At 40.2% G+C, this 23,584-nt stretch overlaps 1 protein-coding gene across 4 annotated transcripts in view; it reads right to left on the reverse strand.

Annotated features, from left to right (window-relative positions):
* The window catches only part of LOC136871957 (uro-adherence factor A), a 171,091-nt gene that overhangs the window by 67,818 nt on the left and 79,689 nt on the right, over positions 1-23,584 (reverse strand). For all 4 annotated transcript variants that reach the window (XM_067145714.2, XM_067145716.2, XM_067145715.2 and 1 more), the window contains exon 3: positions 12,707-15,874. In XM_067145714.2, coding sequence (XP_067001815.2) covers positions 12,707-15,874 — 3,168 coding nt within the window. The remainder of the gene's footprint in view (positions 1-12,706; positions 15,875-23,584) is intronic.

Consider the following 23,584-nt stretch of genomic DNA (forward strand, 5'->3'; position numbering starts at 1 on the left):
TGGAATTTTTCTTGAAAATAAATATACATTGATTGCAATTTAATCTAGCTTAAAAGAGAACACTTTTGCTACAGCAAGTTAACACACAAACACAGTTCACATTCTAACAATAGTTCAACACAGTGTGGTAGAACTTAAAGCACTCTTTTCCATGCAGACACATTCATAACGGGATTCACCCCTGTTCTTTCCCTTGGGATTTTTTCTTCTGCGGTCATAGCAGACCTTGCACCTTCTGGATGGAGATGCCTTGCTTCCGGTTGCTGCTATTTTGACAGGGGAGTGACCGCAATGTTTTCCTTGTAACCTTGCTGGTGTACTTCCTGCACAGGGCCGGCCTCTGGTTTGATAATCAGGCAGAACAACACCCTCCAAAATTTGCTCCGCAACATCAACCCTGAAACTGGAAAAGCTGGGCCTTCTTTTTCCAGGATTCAGCATGTGATGAACGACGCTAGCATTTTGCACTGCCATGTCGAGCACATAGAAGTATATTTTCTTTTCTTTTTTTTTTCTTTCTTTTTTTTTTTTTTGCTAGGGGCGTTACGTCGCACCGACACAGATAGGTCTTATGGCGACGATGGGATAGGAAAGGCTTAGGAGTTGGAAGGAAGCGGCCGTGGCCTTAATTAAGGTACAGCCCCAGCATTTGCCTGGTGTGAAAATGGGAAACCACGGAAAACCATTTTCAGGGCTGCCGATAGTGGGATTCGAACCTACTATCTCCCAAATGCAAGCTCACAGCCGCGCGCCTCTACGCGCACGGCCAACTCGCCCGGTATATATATTTTCTTATACCCTTTGGCATATCGTCTCATTATGGGATATGATGCAAGGCGTTGGTCATGTGAAACACCACCACCCATTCCAGAATTGTAGTCCACAACCATGTTTGGTTTCAGAACAAGTTTACCCCTTTTGTTTTTAGTTTCCACAAAATCTGGTCTTTGATGCACTATTGATAGAAGATGTACATTCTTTTTATCCACCCATTTTGTGGCAAGGATGCCATTTGCTGAGGCAAAAGTCAGTTCTTTCTTGAGGTTCGTTGCTGCAAAATGGGGTGGCATGAATTTCCGGTTTGGATGTACAGTTCCAATGGCATTGGTATTTTTCATTCGATATCAGTTCCCTGAAAAGAGTAGGTGAGCTATACCAATTGTCCATATAAATAGTCCTGCATGATCCTAGCAATATGTCACACAATTCAAGAACAACTGCCTCACTACACAGTAGTCGTCTGGCATCACCTATTCCATCTACATGCCGAGATTCTTTACCAACATACGGTATACATGAAACTTCCAGCAATAGCTCGTGTCAGAGCAGCAGACTTTATAGAATTTTATACCGAAACACGCTCTTTTTGAAGGGTTGAATTGAACGAATGCCAAACGCCCCCTGAACTTCATCAAACTTTCATCAATTCTTTTTCAGGCACATACAACTTCTGAAACTTGTCCAATAGTAGCTGCAAAACAGGTCTAACTTTCCAGAGCTTATCACACTGAGTTTCTGGAGAATCTGGGGCAAAATGCAAATATCTAGATATGATACTGAAACGTCTATGGGACATAGTTTCTGAAAATATTGGCGTTTCCCTAACCCTTCTCTTAGTCCAGTATTCTTGAACCGAAGACATTTAATCTGAGACATCAATATACATAATGCAAAATGAGCCTTCAGTTAATCCTTTGTCACAGGAAACCAGTTCTCCTCATGATAAGGTTTCTTTTTTGTAGGGTTACTTTCAATATTGCAAAGACATTTTGCCACATTAGCGTTAGTTACATTCTTTACAAGTTCCCAGAATTCGTCAGTCAGAAACTCACCTAGCACTTCAGCCTTCCCTGGAATCTCGCCTAATCTTCTTGCTACCACAGAGTTCAGTTCTCCATCTATAATACAATGCATATTATTTGGTACATTGTCTCTGTCCACTTCCAGTCTTCTAGGTTGTGCACACGTTTACCTGCGTCCCCGTCTTCATTTTCTCCAATAATGTCATCCAATTCTTCAGAACTACTAATGCTAACGTCACTGGAAGGTAATTCAGTATTACTTTTATCGGAAAAACCGTCACCGATATCGCTTTCCACCAAAAAACGTAATATTCAAGCTTCATCCGACTCGGCCATGGCATTGACTTTACCTTCACTAAAGCTTTACATGGATTTACTCGATCATATTTAGACTCTCTGGCGGCGAAATACGTAGCTAAAGAGCAAAGATAGCTGAAATACAATTACCAACATCTTGTAGACATGTTGAGATTGCTAAGAAATATCGATATGTATCCATAGAATGGGCGGAAATTTCCGTCATTGCATTTTTGGGAACCCGCGGACAATGACGGAATTATCCGTCATTGCAAGGCAATGGGTTATCTCGAAACTCTGCAAGTACATCCGTGAGGATAGTAACGAACAACACCATACTTTGTACACTGCGGGCGGAGCCAGCAGAAAACTGCTAGCTGTATTTAAATAAATACAGTGAGAACCAGTTATAATAACTCCAAAGGGACCACCAATTAACGGTCAGTATAGACGATATGTCACAAACCGGTCTTTTCTTTTTGTTACTAAAAATGTCATATTTGTAAATTTTAGGCTGCTACTTACATGGTTAATTAACATAATGTTAAAATTTAAAAAAAAATATAAGTGAAATAAGTACTGTATTTGTAATACAGAATTTGTGGAGCGGGACTAGGAGGAATCTTTCTTCTAATGTTTATACAGTACTTACAGTAATAATAAGTCAGCAAAATATTTTTAAAAAATAAGTTAGGAAGGAAGCAGCAATAATGTAAATTGATTAATAATGTCACACATGGTCTTGGCAAATGAATGTTCTCTCTGTCCTTCCAAATTGTAGAAATCATAGTGTGTGATACATCCAATTCCTTTGCGATATTGCCATTTGTCTCCACATTTTGTGATCACCATAATATATGTGACTTTTCTTCAGTATTAAATTTCTTCTGTGATATCTTCACAGCGATGTTTGCCTTGACTATTTAACAGACAGACTGATTTGGAAACAAGAGTTTGAAAATAAGCTTTACATTGTTGTCAGGTATACCCAAATGTGTAAAACAAAAAATAACACTGTACGTTTTAGTCGATACATTTCTCTGAAAAAGATAAAAAGTATGCAGTTTGATATGATATGTCATAATAAGCGATGTCATACTAAGCTATTTTTTAAATACAGTGTTTACATAGGATTTGTACAGGACCGTTAGATTTCGCTGTTATATCCAACACGTCGCAATGAAATGAGTTAATGAAATAAAGCACATGATCTGCTGTGGTAATAGAATGTAATATTATGTCAACAAAACACTTGAAAATACATCACACGAAGAAATTGAATTAAATGTTCCTTGGAACAACGATGTTGCAATAAACGCTTTCAACTGTATATCTATGTCGGGCAAAGGAAACCTTGTAATGTCTTAGGATTAAAGTTTACAGAAGAAGCCCAAAACTGAGCGGTAAGCGATAGCTGGAGAGCTGTTCCTGCTTAATGATAGTCCAATTATTCAACCATTGGAGTCTTCTGTTCCCTGCTCAGGCAATGCAGCAAGCCTGCAAAAGGCAAGTGGAATTACAAGGTTTTCTCACAAGTGGAATTACAAGGTTTTCAGTATCTGGTAATGGCACGCGCGACACACACACACTCTCTCTCTCTCTCTCTATTAACGCAACAATTATTGTATTATATACACTGCTACTGAAGAAAAGTTGAAGTGAATGAGTGGATTCTGAAACAGATATTTCTTTTAAAAAAAGCATTGCAGCCTAAGTAAGCATTTTTACATACCTAGTCAATAAGAGGTACAAAAATGGACACACATTTTAGAATGATTAGTTTGAAAAGGGGCTCTGTGTAGTGGTATACAAAAACACTAAATCAAAACAAGATTTCATTGAAAATGAGCTGGCTCAACTCTTCTAAACTGTTCACCGAAAACAGAAGCCAAGATAAATTTGTGTACACCTTCAGACGACCCCGCGTACCCTAGTGGTACACGTACCACGCTTCGAATACCACTGGTCTATCATATTTAGATAGTGAGTATACGCGATTTGCTACAACAATACTGAAAAAATTCCTTACAATACTCTCAACAGTTTACGATTTTATTACTGCAGTTAAGAAACAACAGCTACGGTACACCTGCATTTGTCTCACAGGAATAAGAGTTGCCAGGGAATTCCTAACAAGATGGCTTGCAACCCCTTTCTCCCCACCTCCTGCCTCCTATTCATAACAAACACAAAGATTTGCAACACTGACTACCATTATATGTAACCTTCAATGAAGGGTAGATAGAAAATATTGCAAGTTGTAATCAGTAGCAAGTTCCAGTAGTGACAATTTACTGTACATAACCAGCAGTTGTAGAGAAGAGGTTTTCTTACAACATAGCATTTAAATTAAAAGTTGTGGAATAGGCTAAATTACATGGTAAAAGGGCAGCAGAGAGACAATTCAGATCTTTCACCAACTAAGAAAATGGTACTCAAATGGCAAAAACAAGAAAATCACTTGCTGAACCTGGGAAAAAATAAACACTCCCAGGATGCATGCTGAAAAATGGCCTTCTCTCAAGTCAGAAATGAAGGAATGGGTGACAAACTACAAAAATAATGGCACCTCTGTGTCCACCAAAATGATCATCTCAACCGAGGAGAACAGTGGCTGCACACAGGTAGTGGTGATTTTTTAAGAGGATGTACAACTAAGCAACCATCCTCTATATTACACTAATCAAACCAAACCAAACCCCATGGCGCAACAGCCCCAAACGGCCATGACCTACCAAGCGACTGCTGCTCAGCGCGAAGGCATGAAGATTACGAGGTGTCGTGTGGTCAGCATGATGGATCATCTCGGCTGTTATTCTTATTGCTCTGATCCTGCCTCAGTCCGGTGGTATTTGAAGATGCTCATTTACTGGCATGTATAATAACTTCTGCAGGACTAAATTCCGGCACCTCGGCGTCTCCAAAGACCTTAAAAAGTAGTTAGTGGGACGTAAAGCAAATATTATTATTATTTCTCTAATCGGAAAGGGTAAAAAAAAGCGATCCGATACTTCAAAAAATGAAGGTGCCACCCCTAAAAAGACTAGGGCCACAAAAGACATGAAAATGAAGGACTCCCTAGCCCTTGGAACCTAATAGTGTCAGAGTCAGAAAAGTACAAGAGATGATCAGGGAAGGTCGGATAAGATAGATGAAAGTGACGAGCCTGACCAAGTAATATATAAGTAATAATAATAACAACGTAAACGTTTCCACCTTTTCAATACTAAAATATATTCACAAAATTATAAATTACTCGGTACTAGTCTCGACCCATCTAGGGGTCATCATCAGCCGTATTGTTGGGTGAGGAAGTCTCAACATCAAGGAAGAGAAATATGCTGGATGGGAGGGGCTTGTCATTCACCTCCGAGGAGAATATATTTTAGTATTGAAAAGGTGGAAACGTTTACGTTGTTATTATTATTATTACTTATATATTATTCTCAGTTCAATACGGACCAAAAACATGAAATTCATAACCATTAATCCTGACCAAGTAAGTGGAAGCAATGCCAGGACTCAGCCAACCCAAGCTCCAAAGTTAAGAACCCCTGGTGCCCCTTTTAGTTGCTTCTTACGACAGGCAGGGGGTACCGTGCGTGTTATTCTACCGCCCCCATGCACATGGGGGGAAAAGAAACTCTATATATCCTGCACATAACTGAGAAGTGCATGCTTATATGGACACTGGGAGTCAAGCGGCTAGACGACAGAGGTTGCGCTGGTAATTGCCACCGCCAATTCCAGGCAAAATTGAGGTGGTATGGTTATGTGGCCAGAGCTGACACAGAATCTATCGCAAAGCAAGCCCACAATGGATAACGGCCTCAAGGCTGTTCTGAAAATCAGTTGACTCTCTGAGGGAGGACATGAGAGTTTGTTCATCCTGCGGACAATGAAGACCGGGCAAAATGGAGGGCGAAACGCAAGAAGGCAGATCCCACATAAGATGGGAAGATTACCATGAAGAAGAAGATGAAGAAGAGAAAAGACTACCTCTGCCAGTACTGAACCCACGACGATCTTAGAATCCGTGGCAGATAATCTACCATCTACTGAAGTACTAGGTTGGGTGAGGAAGTCTCAACATCAAGGAAGAGAAATATGCTGGATGGGGGGGGGGGGGGCTTGTCATTCACCTCCGAGGAGATGATTTATGAAAAAACAGAGCATCACTAGAATGAAGCAGCCTCACAACAACTGGGATTTCACAGGAACACCAGCTTGGAGTTATCGGTTTATGAAAAGAAATGGATTACTGATGCTCACTTGCACAAGTATTTCACAATAGATGCCAGCAGAATATGAAACCAAAATAGTGGAATTTCACAAATTTGTGATCGATGCACAAAAACAAACTCAATTCAAACTTGGTCAAGTTAGTAATATAGACAAAGTGTCTCTAACCTTTGATGCTCCATCAAACAGAACTGTTGATAGTAAAGGATAGAAGACCATCACAATAACAACATTTGGCCACGAAAAGTCACATTAGAGTGCCATGTTGTCTTCCTGTGCAGATGGTACAAAAGTGGCTCCAATGGTGATTTTTAAGAGAAAAACTCAACCCAAAGATAAAATTCCACAATCAGTGAAAAAGGAAATTATCATCAAGTCATTTAAGAAATGCGGTATAAGTGATGCTCTTGATGATGCTGAAGATGATATACTGTTTGAAGAATCAAAATGAAATAAATAAATAAATAAATAAATAAATCGTCGCCATAAGACCTATCTGTGTCGGTGCAACGTAAAGCAACTAGCAAAAAAAAGAATCAAAAAATGAAAGTGAAATTTCGGAAAACAGTGTTATGGGTGGCAGAATGAATGATAACTTTAGGTGAGCCCCACATAGCCTCCTGAACACTCTCCGCAGGTTCTCAACGTGCTCTCTGAACGTGCATCCCACAATAATTATATCATCCAGATACACGAGGCAGACGTCAAGAGTTAGCCCCCTCAATACAGACTTCATCAGTTGCTCGAAGGTTGCCGGCGTGTTGCAGAGGCCGCAGGGCATCACAGTGAACTGGTAGAGCCCTTGGCCGGTTGAGAACGCCGTCTTTTCTTTGTCTTACGGATGGAGCGCTACTTGCCAGTACCCAGACTTCAGATCCAAAGTCGAAAACCACTGGGCATCAGATAATGTGTCCAGGGTGTCATCTATCCAAGGTACGGGAAACAGTCCTTCGTGACGTCGTTCAACTTGTGGTAATCGACACAGAAGCGGAGCTCATTGTTCTTTTTCTTCATCAGGGCAACTGGCAATGACCATGGGCTGTTCGACTCCTCTATGACTCCCCGCGGCTTCATGTCGCCCAGCATCTGGTCAATTTCTGCCCTTTTTGCCAGGGTACCCTACGAGGTGGCTGTCGCTTTGGAGTGGCATCGCCAGTGTTAATGCGACAGTACACACTATCCGTCTTCCCGTAGTCGCCTCCAGTAGCAGTGAAGATGTCCCTAAACTCATGTCCTCCAGTAGCAGTGAAGATGTCCCTAAACTCATGTATTAGTTCTTTAAGCTCCTTGACCTGTCTCGCCTCCAAATGTTTTCGGGCGTCTGATATAATCATCCAGAGGCTATCCGATCCTTCACCTGCTTCCAGGGCCTGTGCATCTTCGTCATCCAATGGCACGACGCACGTAAGTGGTTCAGAAGTCCAATGCTCGGTCCCACTGGGTATCCTCTGCTCCCGCGACGTCAAATTCAATATGCGTACCGGCACGCAGCTTCACGGCATGCAGCTTCGTGCCGGAATGAGCGTCCTGGCCAGGTAGAATCCTTGATCGGCGGTTGGCGGTCCGGGTTCCACGAGCATGCTGTCCCCTTGTATGGGTTCCTCTAACCATGCCGTAACCATAATCTCGCTGGTGGCTGGTTTCACTTCGTCGCTGGCCAGCGTTAATTGAGCTACTCGAGTTTGCATCCCTGGGCATCACAGCATTCTCTCTTGTTTGCCGAGTCACAACACACGTCGTCCCTCGTCGACAGTCGCCTCGTACGCCTGTAGCGCGTCTAGGCCCAGGATGACCTCATCCATGACGGCGGTGACGAAGGTCCAGACTCTTAGGCGGCGGCGTCCCAGCATCAGTTGAAGTAACGCTTCCTTCAGGACACAGATGGTGCCACCTGAGGCCGTTCGCAGCACGTAGGGGCAGTTGGGTTCCCTTTCTGGCTGTCCCTCAGCAATGTCAGGCCTGGCGATGGTTAATGCCGCCCCCGTGTCTATCGTGACCCAGCACGGCCTGTCTCCGAGCCACCCATCGGCGATCAAGCTATCGTCGCTCTGCTGGGTGACCACATTTAGCGTGAAACGAGGGGGCGGTTGATAACGGTGCTGATGAGCCCCTCTCCTTGTCGGTCCTTACTCGTTTCCCTGATCAGGGGCAGACGGCACTTGGCAGATGGTACTTCCTCCACAGGTGGCCAGGCTCGCCGCAGTTCCAACAGGTGAACTTGTTGGTGTGTCGGCATCTCGGCAGTGGTGTGCTTCATTCTCCTGTAACGGGACGGGTCTCTGGTGCGACCTCGCTTCTCACGGATCGTATTCTTGGAGACGGTGCCGCTGTTCACTTCACCGCCTCCACCCTCAGGGCTAACGTCAGGGTCTCTCTGAGGTTATGCTCCCCGCTGAGCATCAGCTTTTGACTGATCTCAGCGTTGCGGAGCCCATCAATGAATGTATAGGCTGTCTCCCGCTGAATGTGGTCCTGAGGCAGCCCATCCAGAGCCTTGTGGGCTAGCTGCTCCACATCTTGCGCGAATTCCTGCAGCGTCTCATTAGCGCGTTGGGTCCTCTTCCTCAGCTGCACTCGGTAGGCGGCTGCCAGCTGGGGGTGGTCACTGTATCAGCTGTCGATCGCTCTAACAATCTCCTCGTAGGTGGCACCTGGCTGGAGGCAGTGCAGCGCTTCCACTGCTGTTCCTTGCAGTCCGGCGATTAGGTGCACAGCCCTGTTTTCAGATGTCCAACCGTTGTGCACGCACACAGTCTCGAATTGGGTCCGCAAGGTCCTCCACGATGTGGTCCCGTCGAAGCGCGGGGATTTTACCTTCTTGCCGCTGGAGCCGCTATCGCGGCTGGTGTTCCTAGCATGAGTGTCCATGATTGTCACTTTCGTACGAAGGGCGCTTACTTCCTCTTTCAGGTCTCGAGCCCCTGACTCCACAGCCTGGGGTATTTCTTTGATCTGTTTCTCAACCAGTTCCTGTATGTCCTGCATAATTTCACTCTTTAATTCTCTTTCTAGAGAGTGCACTTCCACTTACTTTGTCCACCCTTAAGCTCATACAATTCCAGTTTCAGTTCACTCTTGATTTCGTCCAGTTTGGATGAGAGTTCGGTAAACTTATTGAGGAGAGCCTGAAACTGTTCGCTATCCACTTTACTAAAATGTCAAAAACATATCAGATGTAAGGCTTTTCAGGCGTTTGCTCTATTAACCATCGTTTCGTCTTAGGTCTGACACTAGAGACATGCTCTATTCGTGAAAAATATCTAATTCCCCCCCGTGGGAATTTAGAATTATCCATTTTACTATTCGCTAGAGACTGCTAGTTATGAAATTACTGCTACCAGTCGATCCCAATTCTGACACCAGTTGTAACGAGTTGGCGGGGTAAAAGATAAATCAACACTAGACTGGTAGCTTCTATACTAAAATTTATTAACTAATACTAATAAATAACTTCCACCTCCATACACAGTCAGGATTCCCGACTACACGCTTCTTTAGATCTCTTTCTTCACGCAATATTTGTTTACCCTCGACGCTACGACACTTTCTGCTGTTCTTTTTCTTTGTATCTGTTTTTCCGATCACAGAGTCGGAAAGTAGACGGGCAGACCAGATGGTGACATCGCCAGACTCTCTCAAATTCCAACATGGCGGACACGGTAACCATTACAATATTTTTTTAAATAAACCCTGCAATACAAATGATGAGTTCCTGGTTATCGCATTGCCTATCTTCTGTCTTGTTTTGATAATGTAACATTATGAGAATTTTATTACAAAACTAAAAAAGTTTTAGTGCGTGTAAAATTTGTTTCTTATCTCTTGAAAAATATGATAAATCGACTTGCTCTCATTTTGCATTGGAGCCCCCAATTGCATAAACAATTAATTTCTAGATAGCTTGCATACTTATGCTGTTTTACTTTCGAACCGAAAATTTCAACTTCCCTCAACTCTGCCTGCTTAGGGATTTTTGAGAATTTCTATTTTTCTAGGGATCATGTGCATATCAGCTCCTCTGGTACAGAGTTTTGAGTTTCTAGGGTGCTTGGAAGTGCCCCAGTAATTCGTGTGTATCTTTATAATCATTATAAAATATCAAAGCCATCTCTTATTAACAGTGCTGATGTAATTATTATTATTATTATTATTATTATTATTAATCATATACAGTTGTATCAGCACACACTTTTTTAAAACATAACCGGTTTTCGGACACTAAGGTCCATCATCAGTGTTAGAATTTAAATTTAATTCCACGTGAGTGTGTCGTCAAAATTAGTTAAAATGAGTTTACATTGTAGCCCTGTTGACATTAACTGTAAAATAAGAAAAAGAAAAAAAACAAGTGTAAAAGTATGCAAATAATACATATAAACTTAAAATGGTAATGTAAAAGGTATGAACATACCATAGGAAGGGCTGGTATTTTCTCGTGCTCAGGCTGTTAGTCGAGTACTAACAAACGTTTAGCTTTAAGTACAGAAACGAGTTGCAAGCACATGATGTTACGTCACCCCAAGGTTACGGTGGAAGCACTTGATGTTACGTCAACTCAAGATTGTAAACAAAATGTTGCTTGCGACTGTTTCATTTAAAATTTTATCTGGATCCATCGCCTGCGCCAAAAATATCTCAATTTAATTCAAAATCCATAATTACCCTTAAAAACTCATGTCATATCCTTTTCGATCCCTCAAAAGCTGTGGTTATTGTTATAAATGTTTTCTGCAAAAGCTGAATATCTGTTGTACTTCATTGCCTTGAAATGTTCTTGATATCTTTGATTTAAGGTTCGTCCAGTTCTTCCTATATAAAACATTTTACAGTCGTCACAAGTGAGCAAGCAACATTTTGGTTACAAACTTGAGTTGACACAACATCAAGTGCTTCCACCGTAACCTTGAGGTTGTGCTTGTAGCTCGTTTCCATACTTAAAGCTGAACGTTTGTTAGTACTCGACCAACAGCCTAGGGCACGAGGAAATACCAGTCCTTCCTATGGTACGTTCATACCTTTTACATCACCATTTTAAGTTTATATGTATTATTTGCATACTTTTACACTTGTTTTTCTTTTCTTAATGTCAACAGGGCTACAATTTAAACTCATTTTAACTAATTTTGACGACACACTCATGTGGAATTAAATTTAAATTCTAACACTGATGATGGACCTTAGTGTCCGAAAACCAGTTATGTTATAAAAAAGTGTGTGCTGATACGACTGTATATGATTAATAATAATAATAATAATAATAATAATAATAATAATAATAATAATAATAATAATAATAATAATAATAATAATAATAAAATGTGTATCTTTATACATCGCTATACTTCGCCTTCCATTCTTTAACTTCCATTTATCCTCCATGACGAATATCTCAAAAATCTGCCTTAACACTTTCTATGGGTATCAATGTTAAAAATTAATTTGGACTTTGAGAAAACTTTTAGGCCCTCTCGAAAAATGTAGGTCATCGTTTTGGAATTACAGATATGACTGAGTGAAGTACTTTCGTACTTATGTTTTTGCTATCCATTAAGAGTAGACAACCTGGCATCCCTGTATCTCGTACTTCTGTCTCTGAGCAGTCAAAGGTAAAAAACTGTCTTCCCAGCTGTGTTTGACTCTAGTAGCTTATTATCTTGAATGGCATAGCCCACACAGTACCTGCTCTGGACGAATGATAATGGCATACCTAGGAATTTCCTTACCCCTTATCACTGTAGACTGTTTCTGAGAACAGTGTTGGAACCCTGGACAAAGCAATTTGAAGCTCACCTTGACCTCTTACCAACTTAAATGAAATCATTTTTCAGACCTGAATAAATGTACTTTAATGTGCTTATGATAACTATATAAAATTTGCATTAACATCTGACATGGTATTGTACCAATAAAAAATACCTACATAAATTAAATTTTGTATTAATACTAATCCAGGAAGTCCCTATGCAGTATATCAAAATTAGTGTTTTAAAATGTGACCCGATTTAATGCCACCCTCTTTACTGACCAACTACAAGAAGATGTACAATATTATAGGGAAGGATCCACCTTTCAATACTCCGTAGTAAGTTGAACTAAAAAGTAGTTACAACCTGTTTATTGGGACCGGTTTCAACACATTTCAAGTGTCATCATCAGCCAACTACACTCTGAAAAAAGGATAGCGTTATGAGGAATAACTGAAACTATGAAGTTGGCCTGTTGCTATTTTCAAAACAAGCATTTAATTATTATATCCTAAAAGTAAGATTTAGGGAAAAACCTTGAACATCAAAATGGTAATCATTTAATCAGAAAGTCAAAATAAAACACAAAACATGTAATTTTACTAAAACATTAAGACTTACTTTGCCGGATCTGCGTAGGTGCAATCGGTCGCTGCTGAGGGACCTTCATGTCCGACATATATCTGCTATGAATGGGAGGTCGGCCTCTGCCACGGCCCATAGGATTAGGTGGTGAACCCATTGTTGCTCCAGGTATTAACTTCGGTAACAAAGGATGCTGGGCATTCTTGTTTGCAGCCATAGCTTGATAAGCAGCAGCACCAAGCCCAAGAGCAGTGGGACGGCTTCGGGCAATACGAGGAATCTTTGCAGGAGGCTCCCAGTCAGGTGGTGGTTCTTGATTCTTTTCAGGTTTGTGTTTCTTAGAACAGGACATCAAATGGCGAGTCAGTTTACCTTTCTGATTGTCTTCAAATGGACAGTTTGGACATTGATGGAAAGCAGGAGCACGTTCCAAACGACCACGAACATTATGTTCGGCCTCCATGTGGAATAATATATCGTGTGGACTACGAACTTCCAAAGGACAAAAGTTACACCGATAAACATAATTACGCATGTGAGGGGTTTCTAAGTGTTGAGCCATAACCAAAGTTGATTCCGTCTTAAAACTACAATACTCGCATTTCCTTTGTTCTAAATGGAATGGCTCATTATTTTCTTTACTAAGTTCTAGGTTCTTTATCAAAGAATTAATAGCGAACTGGGTAGTGGCATTGCCCTTACCACCTTCACGTTCACGTTTTCTCTTCTGAGAACGCAATAACTCTGTTTGCACATATTCCTGAACTAAATTAACACCTATTTGGGAGAAAAATTTTCCGAGTGGGTTATCAAAATACGTTGGCACCTTTTGCACCTTATCTTTATCTTTCTCACTGTCAGGTTTTGATTCACTCTTCTCCCCACTTGACGCAGGAGTTGATGTTTCTGAACTCTTACTTTCAGCTTTGTCTTCACCAGTCTTAAGAGAATCACCAGAACCTTCCTTATTATTTTCACTATCTCCCTTCTTCTCAGATTGATTTTCTACAGATTTTTGGTCGAGGTCCCCAGTTTCTGGTTTCCTTTCCTTTTCTCCATCTTTCTTGTCATCTGTAGAACTAACTTTGGCATCATTACACTCCTCCTTTTCTTCCACTTTTGTCTCCCCATCAGGAACCTTTGTAGTCTCCTTTAGTGGATCACCCTTTTCTTCATCAATTCGTTCTTCCTTCTTCACATCAACAGTGCTGGTTTCAGACTTTGTAGAATCATCTTTTCCAGACTCTGAACTCTCAGCAGAAGATTTTTCAGACATAGAACCTGCAACAGAAGCTTCTGCAGCTTTCTCTCTCTCTTCTGCAGCAGCCTTTTCAGCTGCAAGTTTGCGTGCCAATTCCTCTTTTTCCTCTTTCTCTTTCAGCTGTTGTACTTCCTTACCTAATCCTTCAATATAGTCTTTGAATGGCTTCATAGGCGGTTTCTCATACACATAAGGAACTATAAATGAAGGTGCTTCTACAACATACATATCATCTGTAAGACTGGGCAAGATTTGAGGAGGAGGAGGAGGGGGTGGTGCAGGTCGAACAACTGGGGCAGGGGGAACAGGTGCCTGGACAGGGGGTGGTGGAGCACTTGATCGCATGGGAGGGTACATTCCCTGAGCTGGTACAGCCACAGGTAGTACCGAATATCCTTGAGATGAAGACGAGGCAGAAGACGAAGGACCGACAGAAGGTGTCCCCTGTGACACCGGCACAGGGCCACGACCAGACAAGATAGAGTTTGTATCGATGATGACCAACGTGGGTTCCTTCTTCCCACCCTTCAACCCTTTACTACCTGCTGCTATCTCAACTAATCTCTTAGTATCACTAACAACAATAGTGTTCTTCTTTGTACTGCGTGCCTTACTGTTTTCCTTGTCATCACGCAAAGGATCCACAGGTCCAGAATCAGCTAAAGGATCAACGGGTGTTATCTCCTGAATTTCAGGATCTTCTTCCTTTTCTACATAGCTCTTCTGCTTGTTTAAATTACGGGAGCTTCGCCTGGGAGTCAAATTTACCAATGTTGCACTCTTTCTAGGTTTTTTCACTTTCCCAGGACTCTCTCCAATTTTTGAGTCATTAGGACTTGTATCTGTCTCATCTTTCTCATCAGCCTTTTCATCATTCTTAGAAGAAGACACATCACCACTGCCCTTTTTATCTTCTTTTGAAGAGTCGTCGCTCTTTTCTCCAACTGGACTGGGACCCCGAGAGGACTCCTCGTTTGCTTTTTCAACAGACTTGCTCTTCTCATCACCTTCTTCACTCTTCTTGTCATCTTCTTCTTCCAACGGATCTTTCTCTACAACTTCCAACTCACTTGGAACGTCATTAGACACAGTCTTTTCACCTAAGGGATCACTTTCATTATCATCTAGTTCACCAAGTGGGTCACAGTCTGGAATAATCTCTGGAGTGTCACTATCTACTTCTGTTACATTGTTAGTTTTATCACACAAACTATCATTATCATTCACACTTTTTTCCAATTCCTTATCCACTTCCATATTACTAACATCACTTTCTTTATTTTTGCCTATATCTCTTACATCAGAATTTTGTTCCTTTTCAGGCTTGTCACCTGAATCATGATTCGATTCAATTTTATCTAATAAAGGATCCTCTATACTACTGTCCTGTGCATTAGATGCATCTGATTTATTTAATGCATCACAGTCCATTGACCCTTCATCCCTACCTACACCATCAGAGAGTACACCGTCTTTATCGGCTGATAATGATTCTGAAGTTCTACCCAAATCACCACTGCTTTTTAACTCACTCTCTTCAACAGCGATCTCTTTCGTTTTATCTGTTTCATTAGCATCACTATCTTTCTGTTGATCACCCTCATTATCACCATCATTTATGCTATCCACATCTTCAACATCCATTTCCTCATCTCCAGGCACTTCCACTCCCAGATCCCCACTCTCTTCTGCAGATTCACTAATAGGCACTTCATCACCATTATCTTCCATCTCACCATTCAAATCACTTTCCTTGTTGAACTCTTTACTACTACAGCTAACATTGTCAGACAACGAATTATTACTTGTTTCATCTAAAACCTTGTCACTAATCACATCACTAGACACTTTCTTTAACGCAACTGGATCAAGTCGAGGAACATCGCAAACATCCATAGCTTCTTCCATGGATCCATTCACCTCACCATTCATACGAGTTCCACCTGAAATACAAAGAGAGGCATTTAAGTTAAAAATGTATACAAACCAAACCTTTAAATTTAACATTCAAAGAAATTATCCACCTGAAGATGAATATGTTAGCTGATTGTGTCAGCTTCATTTAAAAAAGAGATCTTCCAGCCAAATTATTCCATGCTATCTATAAATAGCCCTAAGTACAAAGATGATTGCCTGCTGGATCACAATGGCGAAGTTTTCAGCCGTATCTTTTTTAGAAATGTATTATTTACAACTACCACATTCACATACTAGGATAATTTGTATAATCGAGAATAAATTAAAAAATACAAAAGATTCACAACCATGAAACATTTTAAGCATCATTAAATATAAGCTAGTGATAGAAGTAGGTACACAGTGTTGTTCTCATTTTACAAGGAAACTTTGTATTATTCTGCAGCTGGCCAACTTCTGGCTCACCGGGCGAGTTGGCCGTGCGCGTAGAGGCGCGCGGCTGTGAGCTTGCATCCGGGAGATAGTAGGTTCGAATCCCACTATCGGCAGCCCTGAAAATGGTTTTCCGTGGTTTCCCATTTTCACACCAGGCAAATGCTGGGGCTGTACCTTAATTAAGGCCACGGCCGCTTCCTTCCAACTCCTAGGCCTTTCCTATCTCATCGTCGCCATAAGACCTATCTGTGTCGGCGCGACGTAAAGCCCCTAGCAAAAAAAAAAAAAAAAAAAAAAAAAAAACTTCTGGCTCTCTCAACTGCAGCAAGGGAAGCTAGGTGATAGGTGAAAAACAAGGAAACTAGAAATTCCAGGAAACTAGAAATTATGTTTCAGTAATAGACTATATTGCACATAATATTTCAGCCTTCATTTCTTCTACAACACTGTGATCATTTCAATAACTCTGCCCATTACGACTCCCCAAAGATAACTGCAGCAAATTACGTTGGTGGATTTAGGGGACCATAAACCTACTGATTATCCAGTCATCAAAACTGGATGTATGTCTAAAGAATTAAATGTGGCACCATTCTGTTGAAAATCCGCTTCCTCTGTCAGTTCATTATAATATGGACGAAAAATTATCGCATACCCATGAATTCATACAAGTCATAACAAATATACGCTTAATTATCCGCTGTGTGCTTATCGCACATTGTAGCCCTATTTTAATGAGATGAATGGCACTTCCTATATAATACACACGTTCTGAGCCATACCTCGTAACCTGCTTGTCTTTTCAGATACCGCATTTTATGCAATGTCTTATGTCAGTCTGTCATGGCTGCTTGGCAACATGTATGCCGTGCCCGATGTGTAATTTATCTCTATTTAGACAGATGGAAGCCCATGCTAGGAGGATCCCCAAAGCATTTCTTTCTATCTTCTCTGCATCGCCGAAGCATTTCTTTCTATCTTATCTGCATGTTGTGTAATCTTTGAGAGTCGGAGAAAGAAAAATAAGATGGAGACTGTGTTTTGTGATGTGCCTTTCGTCTCTTACAGAAGGTATTATAAACATTTTAAAACATCAATCCTGTATGACCCTCAGAGTTGAGACTTACATTTCGTATGCTGGTCACTGAGTGTGTGAGTGTGTGGTGTGATTACTGGGCCTATGCTACTTTTCAGTATTTATTATCATGACTACTACTTCTCGAGGTAATGTTTGTTCCTATCATTATTGGTTTGCCACAGTTATATAACCTGTTTATACGGAGGTCTCTCGTTTTGTGTGTCATTTCTTTTATATCTTGTTGCAGACTTATTTTTTGTTGCCTCCCTTCCTTTACATGTCTGCTTGAGTATGATCATTTCAGCTAAGAGCGAAAGGCGGCATCGGCTCGATTGTTCATGTGCGTTCTGGGTTTGCTTGCTGTGCTTGTTTAGAGACCTTTACTTTTTCTTTATCTTCGATGTCTTGGCTAGTGTTCGTGCTCTACATTGTGTTTTGTCGCTGATACTGTACGATTAATCTACGTCTTTCTGCATGATATGAATACATGTTATGCAACATGTAAGTTGTTTATGTTGTGTGTTTGGACTGGGTATGCCATCCCCTTTTGCAGCAATCCAGGTTTCTGATCTGTACTTTCAGATCAATTTCATGGGCTGGTGACTGAAATATTTAATACTGCACAATTCTTGTCATCGTGTGTTGTGCCATTGTACTATAGTACTTTATATTTCGTATGCTGGTCTCTGAGTGTGTGGTGTGATTACTGGGCCTATGCTACTTTTCAGTATCTAATTATTTATTATCGTCATTGTTCCCATTTTGTCTTGCTTACATTTCTGTCCTTTCTAACCAATATATCTGTTTGTTTTGGATTTTAACCTCATTTTACACCTTTCTACCACGTGTTTATTTATCTATTGTTGCTATGGCAACCCTTTTCTTTACTCTTTCATGTTCCATACTTGTTCTTTCTGGCATCTTTGATTTTATTGGGGATTTAATATCCATGGAGATTGTCAATTTAAAAAAAAAGGGAGAGTATAGATTCTGATGATGTAAAAAGTTATCTTCTACCTCTGGATTTTTTTTTATTTTTCAAAAAAGAAATACTTGAGAATCTTATCGTAAGCACTGTGCTCACTGTGTGGTGAAAGAAATATTATATCACAAAATAGATTCTTCTACCATGCTTTCTAGAGGTATACAAAGGAATTATGAGATTGTGTGACACTCCCTTTGGATGGACCATTGTTGAACGTCATGTATGTATGTAACTAACTTCCCATATCCCTATTTATTTATTCTTTTAAGCCAGTCTTGGACTAATTTCTTCCCAATTTGTGTTAATAAATGTGTTCCATTTAAATTAACCCCAGATCTGCATTATTTTGTATTTTTGGGACATGCATCTTTCATTCTGTTTATAACTCTAAGAGGCCCGGATTCAGCTCCTGGCGATTTTCTTAGCCAGTTTCGACCGATCCAGTGTAAATAGGTAGTAGTAAGTTTGTTGAGTTCTCAGTACTCCACAATATCACTTTCTTGAGAATTTACAAGTCTGGAAAGAGGAACCTAACATCAAACAAACATTACCTGTAGATTCAAATTTCCACTGTAAACATTTTCACAAAACCAATTACAGAACCTTATTCTTGTGGGTCAATCTGTCTGGTGAAGTTCCCACACAAATCTTATTTTATATGGTTGAAATTTCAGCAGTCTAGTCAATTTGTGGCCGATTGCATGGACAAGTTTGTTCCTTGCGCTCGACAATCAAGTGATTTTCTGGGACTTGCTTCAAACCGTGCCCGAATATGCTCGAGTTTATCTCCCAATAAAATGTGCCTTTTTCATTTCCTCCGTAAATCACCAACTGAATAGTTGAACACAACTTTCTGATAAACTTCAAAAGGCAGGATTCTGTAGGAATGATTATCAGGATATTTACGAGCAAATCTTCAATCGTTATCTCTTTTTACATAAGATTTCACCAAATAAATTTGTTGTGTAACTGAATACTTAATTTTCAAATAAATTACTTAACAGACAATAATACACAAACATTCAGGTACAATTCTCATAAGCAAGTAACTGCTGGAATGTCACCTGTCTTCCCACAATGCACTCGAGAAAGATGGAAGTTGGCCAGTGGCAAAATGATCCGAAGTTATCTTACAAAATGAGAGCAGTGTATAATCAATCCATTATCCATTTAGCCCGTATAGGCTTTGTCTTTACAACCGCTTACAAAATGAGCCAGATGTAAGAACAAAATTAGCAGAGATTATCTTGCATATACTACTACTACTACTACTACTACTACTACTACTGTGTAGAAGAACAATTTATATAATCTATAAATCTTTAGAAGAAAAATTGTTCAAATAATAGGCATACCTGCCAACTTTTAGAACCCCAAAATAGGAAGATTTTTTAATTCTTGGATTTCATCACATATATTCCACCATGGTCTAGGTGAAAAAAGGTGAGGATAAGAGGCATACATATCTACAGTTACAATGCGAATTGACCATTAAATTTAAAATCTTAAGCTAAGAAAACAAAAATGGTTACAAGAAAATGTACCAAATCATTCTCATTTATGACATACATTTCTCTTCATAAAATTAATCATTAATATATTTGTCACACCGATACACGCAACAAAATGCACAATACCGTATTTTCTCGCGTAATTAACGCACTGTTTGAGGAAAATACAGGCGAAAACTTTGGATGCGTAAATTACTGAAGGAATTCAGATATTAATCAATTATTTACAATTCATTTACATGTAAAAGATACATCAAATGTAATATAAACAAAACTGGTTCAACTCATTTGCGGTTATCGTCATTTGGCGTAAAATTCCGGCGTGAGATTTTTTTCTATAAAGTCAAAGAGGGTACATCAGGTAAGTTAGACACGTGGGTTTGAAGTACCGACACTGGAAAATATTCTTCCCATCACGAGCTGACAATACGACCTGAACTGAAATAAACATGAACTAATAAAAGTACAATTCATGTAATGTCATAACAATGACATACCGGCATAAAAAGAAAACTATCCAACACAAGAAGAGCCGGGCATCGAAGGAGGGACCCTGCTACAGTAACCTAAACCGTTCGTATCCAATCTTGTACAAGTGACGTGTCCATCCACCCTTTTTCTTGAATACGAACGTGGATCACTCGCGAAAATTTTGCTTTTGGCATTGTTTTTCGTTTTGGAGCAATGTAAGGTGCAAGCTTTGTGCCATCAGCTGTTACAGCAAGAATTGCAGTACATCGTTGTGTTTTGCTTCCGGTAGCGCGTACGATAAAACTATGTTCCTTTCTTATCGATTGTTCGACTTTGTGGCATATGGAAACTGATTGGCGTCTAACCTGTGGTTCCTATAAGGGAGATCAAATATTCATTCACTTTACGCTTCTCAATCACAAAACGATGAAAATGGTTGAAATTATTCGTCATTTTTTGGCATAATGTTGTTTTTCATCGAAGTCCATTTCTCTCCATAAAATTAATCAAGCCTTGGCTAACCTTCAAATCCGAGACACTGATTCCATGTGTAGCGGCTATTTCTCATTCTTTAAGATACAGCATTTCGCGAGAAACGGCTTATCCAGCGTTGCGTAACAAAATCATATATTTAAGCAGATCCTCCTCTACTTGCGGAAACTAGCCGCTTTTTGGTCCGCGAAATGCTTTGCGAGCGAGACTTGTTGGCCGCTTGAAGTGCACTTCTGTTACAGCGGTAGCGCACGTTTCATTTGGACACTGAATACTTGCTGCCCGTTGTCCTATTCCCCTATGTTTCTGCGTAACTGATCACCACGAGTCTGTATGATGCAGTATTACTCGAATACTGTGGACTGAAACATTTTTGAGATCACAGAATGTCCCGTACCCGAAACACTCGTAAAACTAGTGCAGTGGGATTTCCTGCCGACTATTAACAGCATGTTGCCCTGTATTTGGAATGCCCGCTTTTGCAATAGGAAGCCTGCTACTTGAGTAGTTTATATCTTTATTTCGAAACCCACCCGGAGTTGCGTGATGGGGATGTTCGAAGTTGTGGGTGCATCAAATAGGCCTACGTCAACATTTCTTTTTCTCCACTTTGGTCCCAAAAATATTAGGATGCGTAAATTATGCAAGGGTATTAATTACGCGAGAAAATACGGTAGTTTCCTTTATCAGACGGTAAAATTAACGGAAATTTATAGGTATTTCTGAACACTTGGGAGATAACGTTTGTTATATTTTTTTACCATAACGAGAAAAGAAAATACCAGAAACCGTCACCGACACAACCCCCTTAAAAACATTCAACTCATTAACATTATGCATTTAAATACGCGAAACTACCACATACAAAACATATGTCCCATACATTATTAACATACGACTTTGACAGAAAGGGGGGGGGGGCATAGAAATACAAGAAAAAACACGTGGCCTACAACTCCGACGAGACTACGCACAGGAACGATGTTAACAGCGCGCGAACAATACAATAACAAACTCATTCTTTCGTCCCGATTAACTGAGTCGCTACCGCGCGCTAGCCTGTCTTGCTTGCAGGACGATTGGCCCGATACACGAAGGCGATGGACGAAAAACTCACGAAATAAAGTATCAAATAAATACGCTTGAAAATGAGGTTTCGTAAATTACACAAGCACATAAGAATTTATCCTTGATCCTAGGGGAAGAGTATTGGCCGTACTAGAGGTTATATTGGTCAAAAATAGGAAGAAGTAAAAATAAATCGGAAAATCGGAAGACGAGTTAAAAACCGGAAAGTTTCCGGGTAAATCGGAAGGGTTGGCAGGTATGAATAGGGTTCTTCCAGGAAAGAATCTAGAATCACATCAATTTCAGTTTGAAGAGAATTCCAGGTAAATACATTGTTTTCTCATAAAAATGCATAACACCAGATTATCTTATATATTATTAACAACAATGATATGCACTAATCAACATTTTATAAAATTCTGTTCTAGTGAGTTTGATTTAAGAAGGAAGCAAAAGATTGTATGTATGTATGTATGTATGTATGTATGTATTTATTTATTCAGCCCAAAGGCTGGTTGGATCCTCAACAGCTCTTCCATCAGCTGTTGCAGATGGTCTAGGCATCAATGAAGCAGGGAAATGAGCGAGGTAGTTTCCCTGTTACTTCCTTAACCAGCTGGCTGTTTGCTATTACATAAGAACCTCGTTTATCCGGATTAACTGGGACCGGAACTGATCCGGATTATCGAAAATCCGGATAATCCAGAAAACTTTAAAAAAAATTACAGTACATGTTATATAATATATTAACACAAGTTATACAGTAATACCTTCTTTCAGTTGTACAATAAAAATATTAGAAAACTTTTCTTACATTTATGACTGTTTTATGCACTAAAACAATATGTAAACCTTTTCTGGTTTACATTTGTATAGCATTTGCGCGCAGCACGATCACGAAGACGTTTTACCGACATCAGTTCTGCCGGTGTGGTTTCAGTCTGGGATTCTAAATAGGCCATCAGTTTGTCCAGCTGCATTGTTGCATCTCCACGAGTCATTGTTTCTTGTTTGAATTCACCATCATTCTCATCATTACCTGCCGAGGAACGAGAGGCAATAATTTATTCAACTGTCATTATACCGTAGTCTGAATTACAGTAATTTTTCAACCAGTCATTTATGTCGTTCACATCCTACATCCAAGCATCCGGGAATGCGTGCAATTGTGTCAAGGAACTCAGAACAGTCCACGGTTTCCCATTCTCAATTTCAGGTGAATGCTGGAACGGTACCTTTGATGGACCGTGGCCGATTTACTTCCAATTCCTGTCCTTAACTATCCTTGGCCGAAAAGACATTCAAGAAGAATCGGCCCTGTAAAAGAAATACTGTACAAGTAAAAATAACTTATTTTCGATCCGGATAAACCAGAGATCCGGATTAACGAGGTTCTTGTGCACATTATCAGTCTGCAAAGTCCACTGAAATGAATGCACATTTCCACACCTGTCACAGCAGGGACTGGCAACATAAGGAATGGTTTTACTAGCATCGTTCATATCTCAGTCTCTTTCATACTGTCAAAGTCAAGGATGAGACAGACAGGTCAATGAAAGTAACAAATTTATTTTAGCCCATATGAGAAAACTTACCAGTAGAGCTAGGAATTTTAGGCGCAAAATTTTTGAGTTAGAAAGTTGCAATAATTTACTTTTAAAAGGTGTGAAATAAGGTGCAAATTTAAAATGTAAAT

This window comes from Anabrus simplex, chromosome 4, assembly GCF_040414725.1.
Source record: "Anabrus simplex isolate iqAnaSimp1 chromosome 4, ASM4041472v1, whole genome shotgun sequence".
In the NCBI taxonomy this organism is placed as follows: domain Eukaryota; kingdom Metazoa; phylum Arthropoda; class Insecta; order Orthoptera; family Tettigoniidae; genus Anabrus; species Anabrus simplex.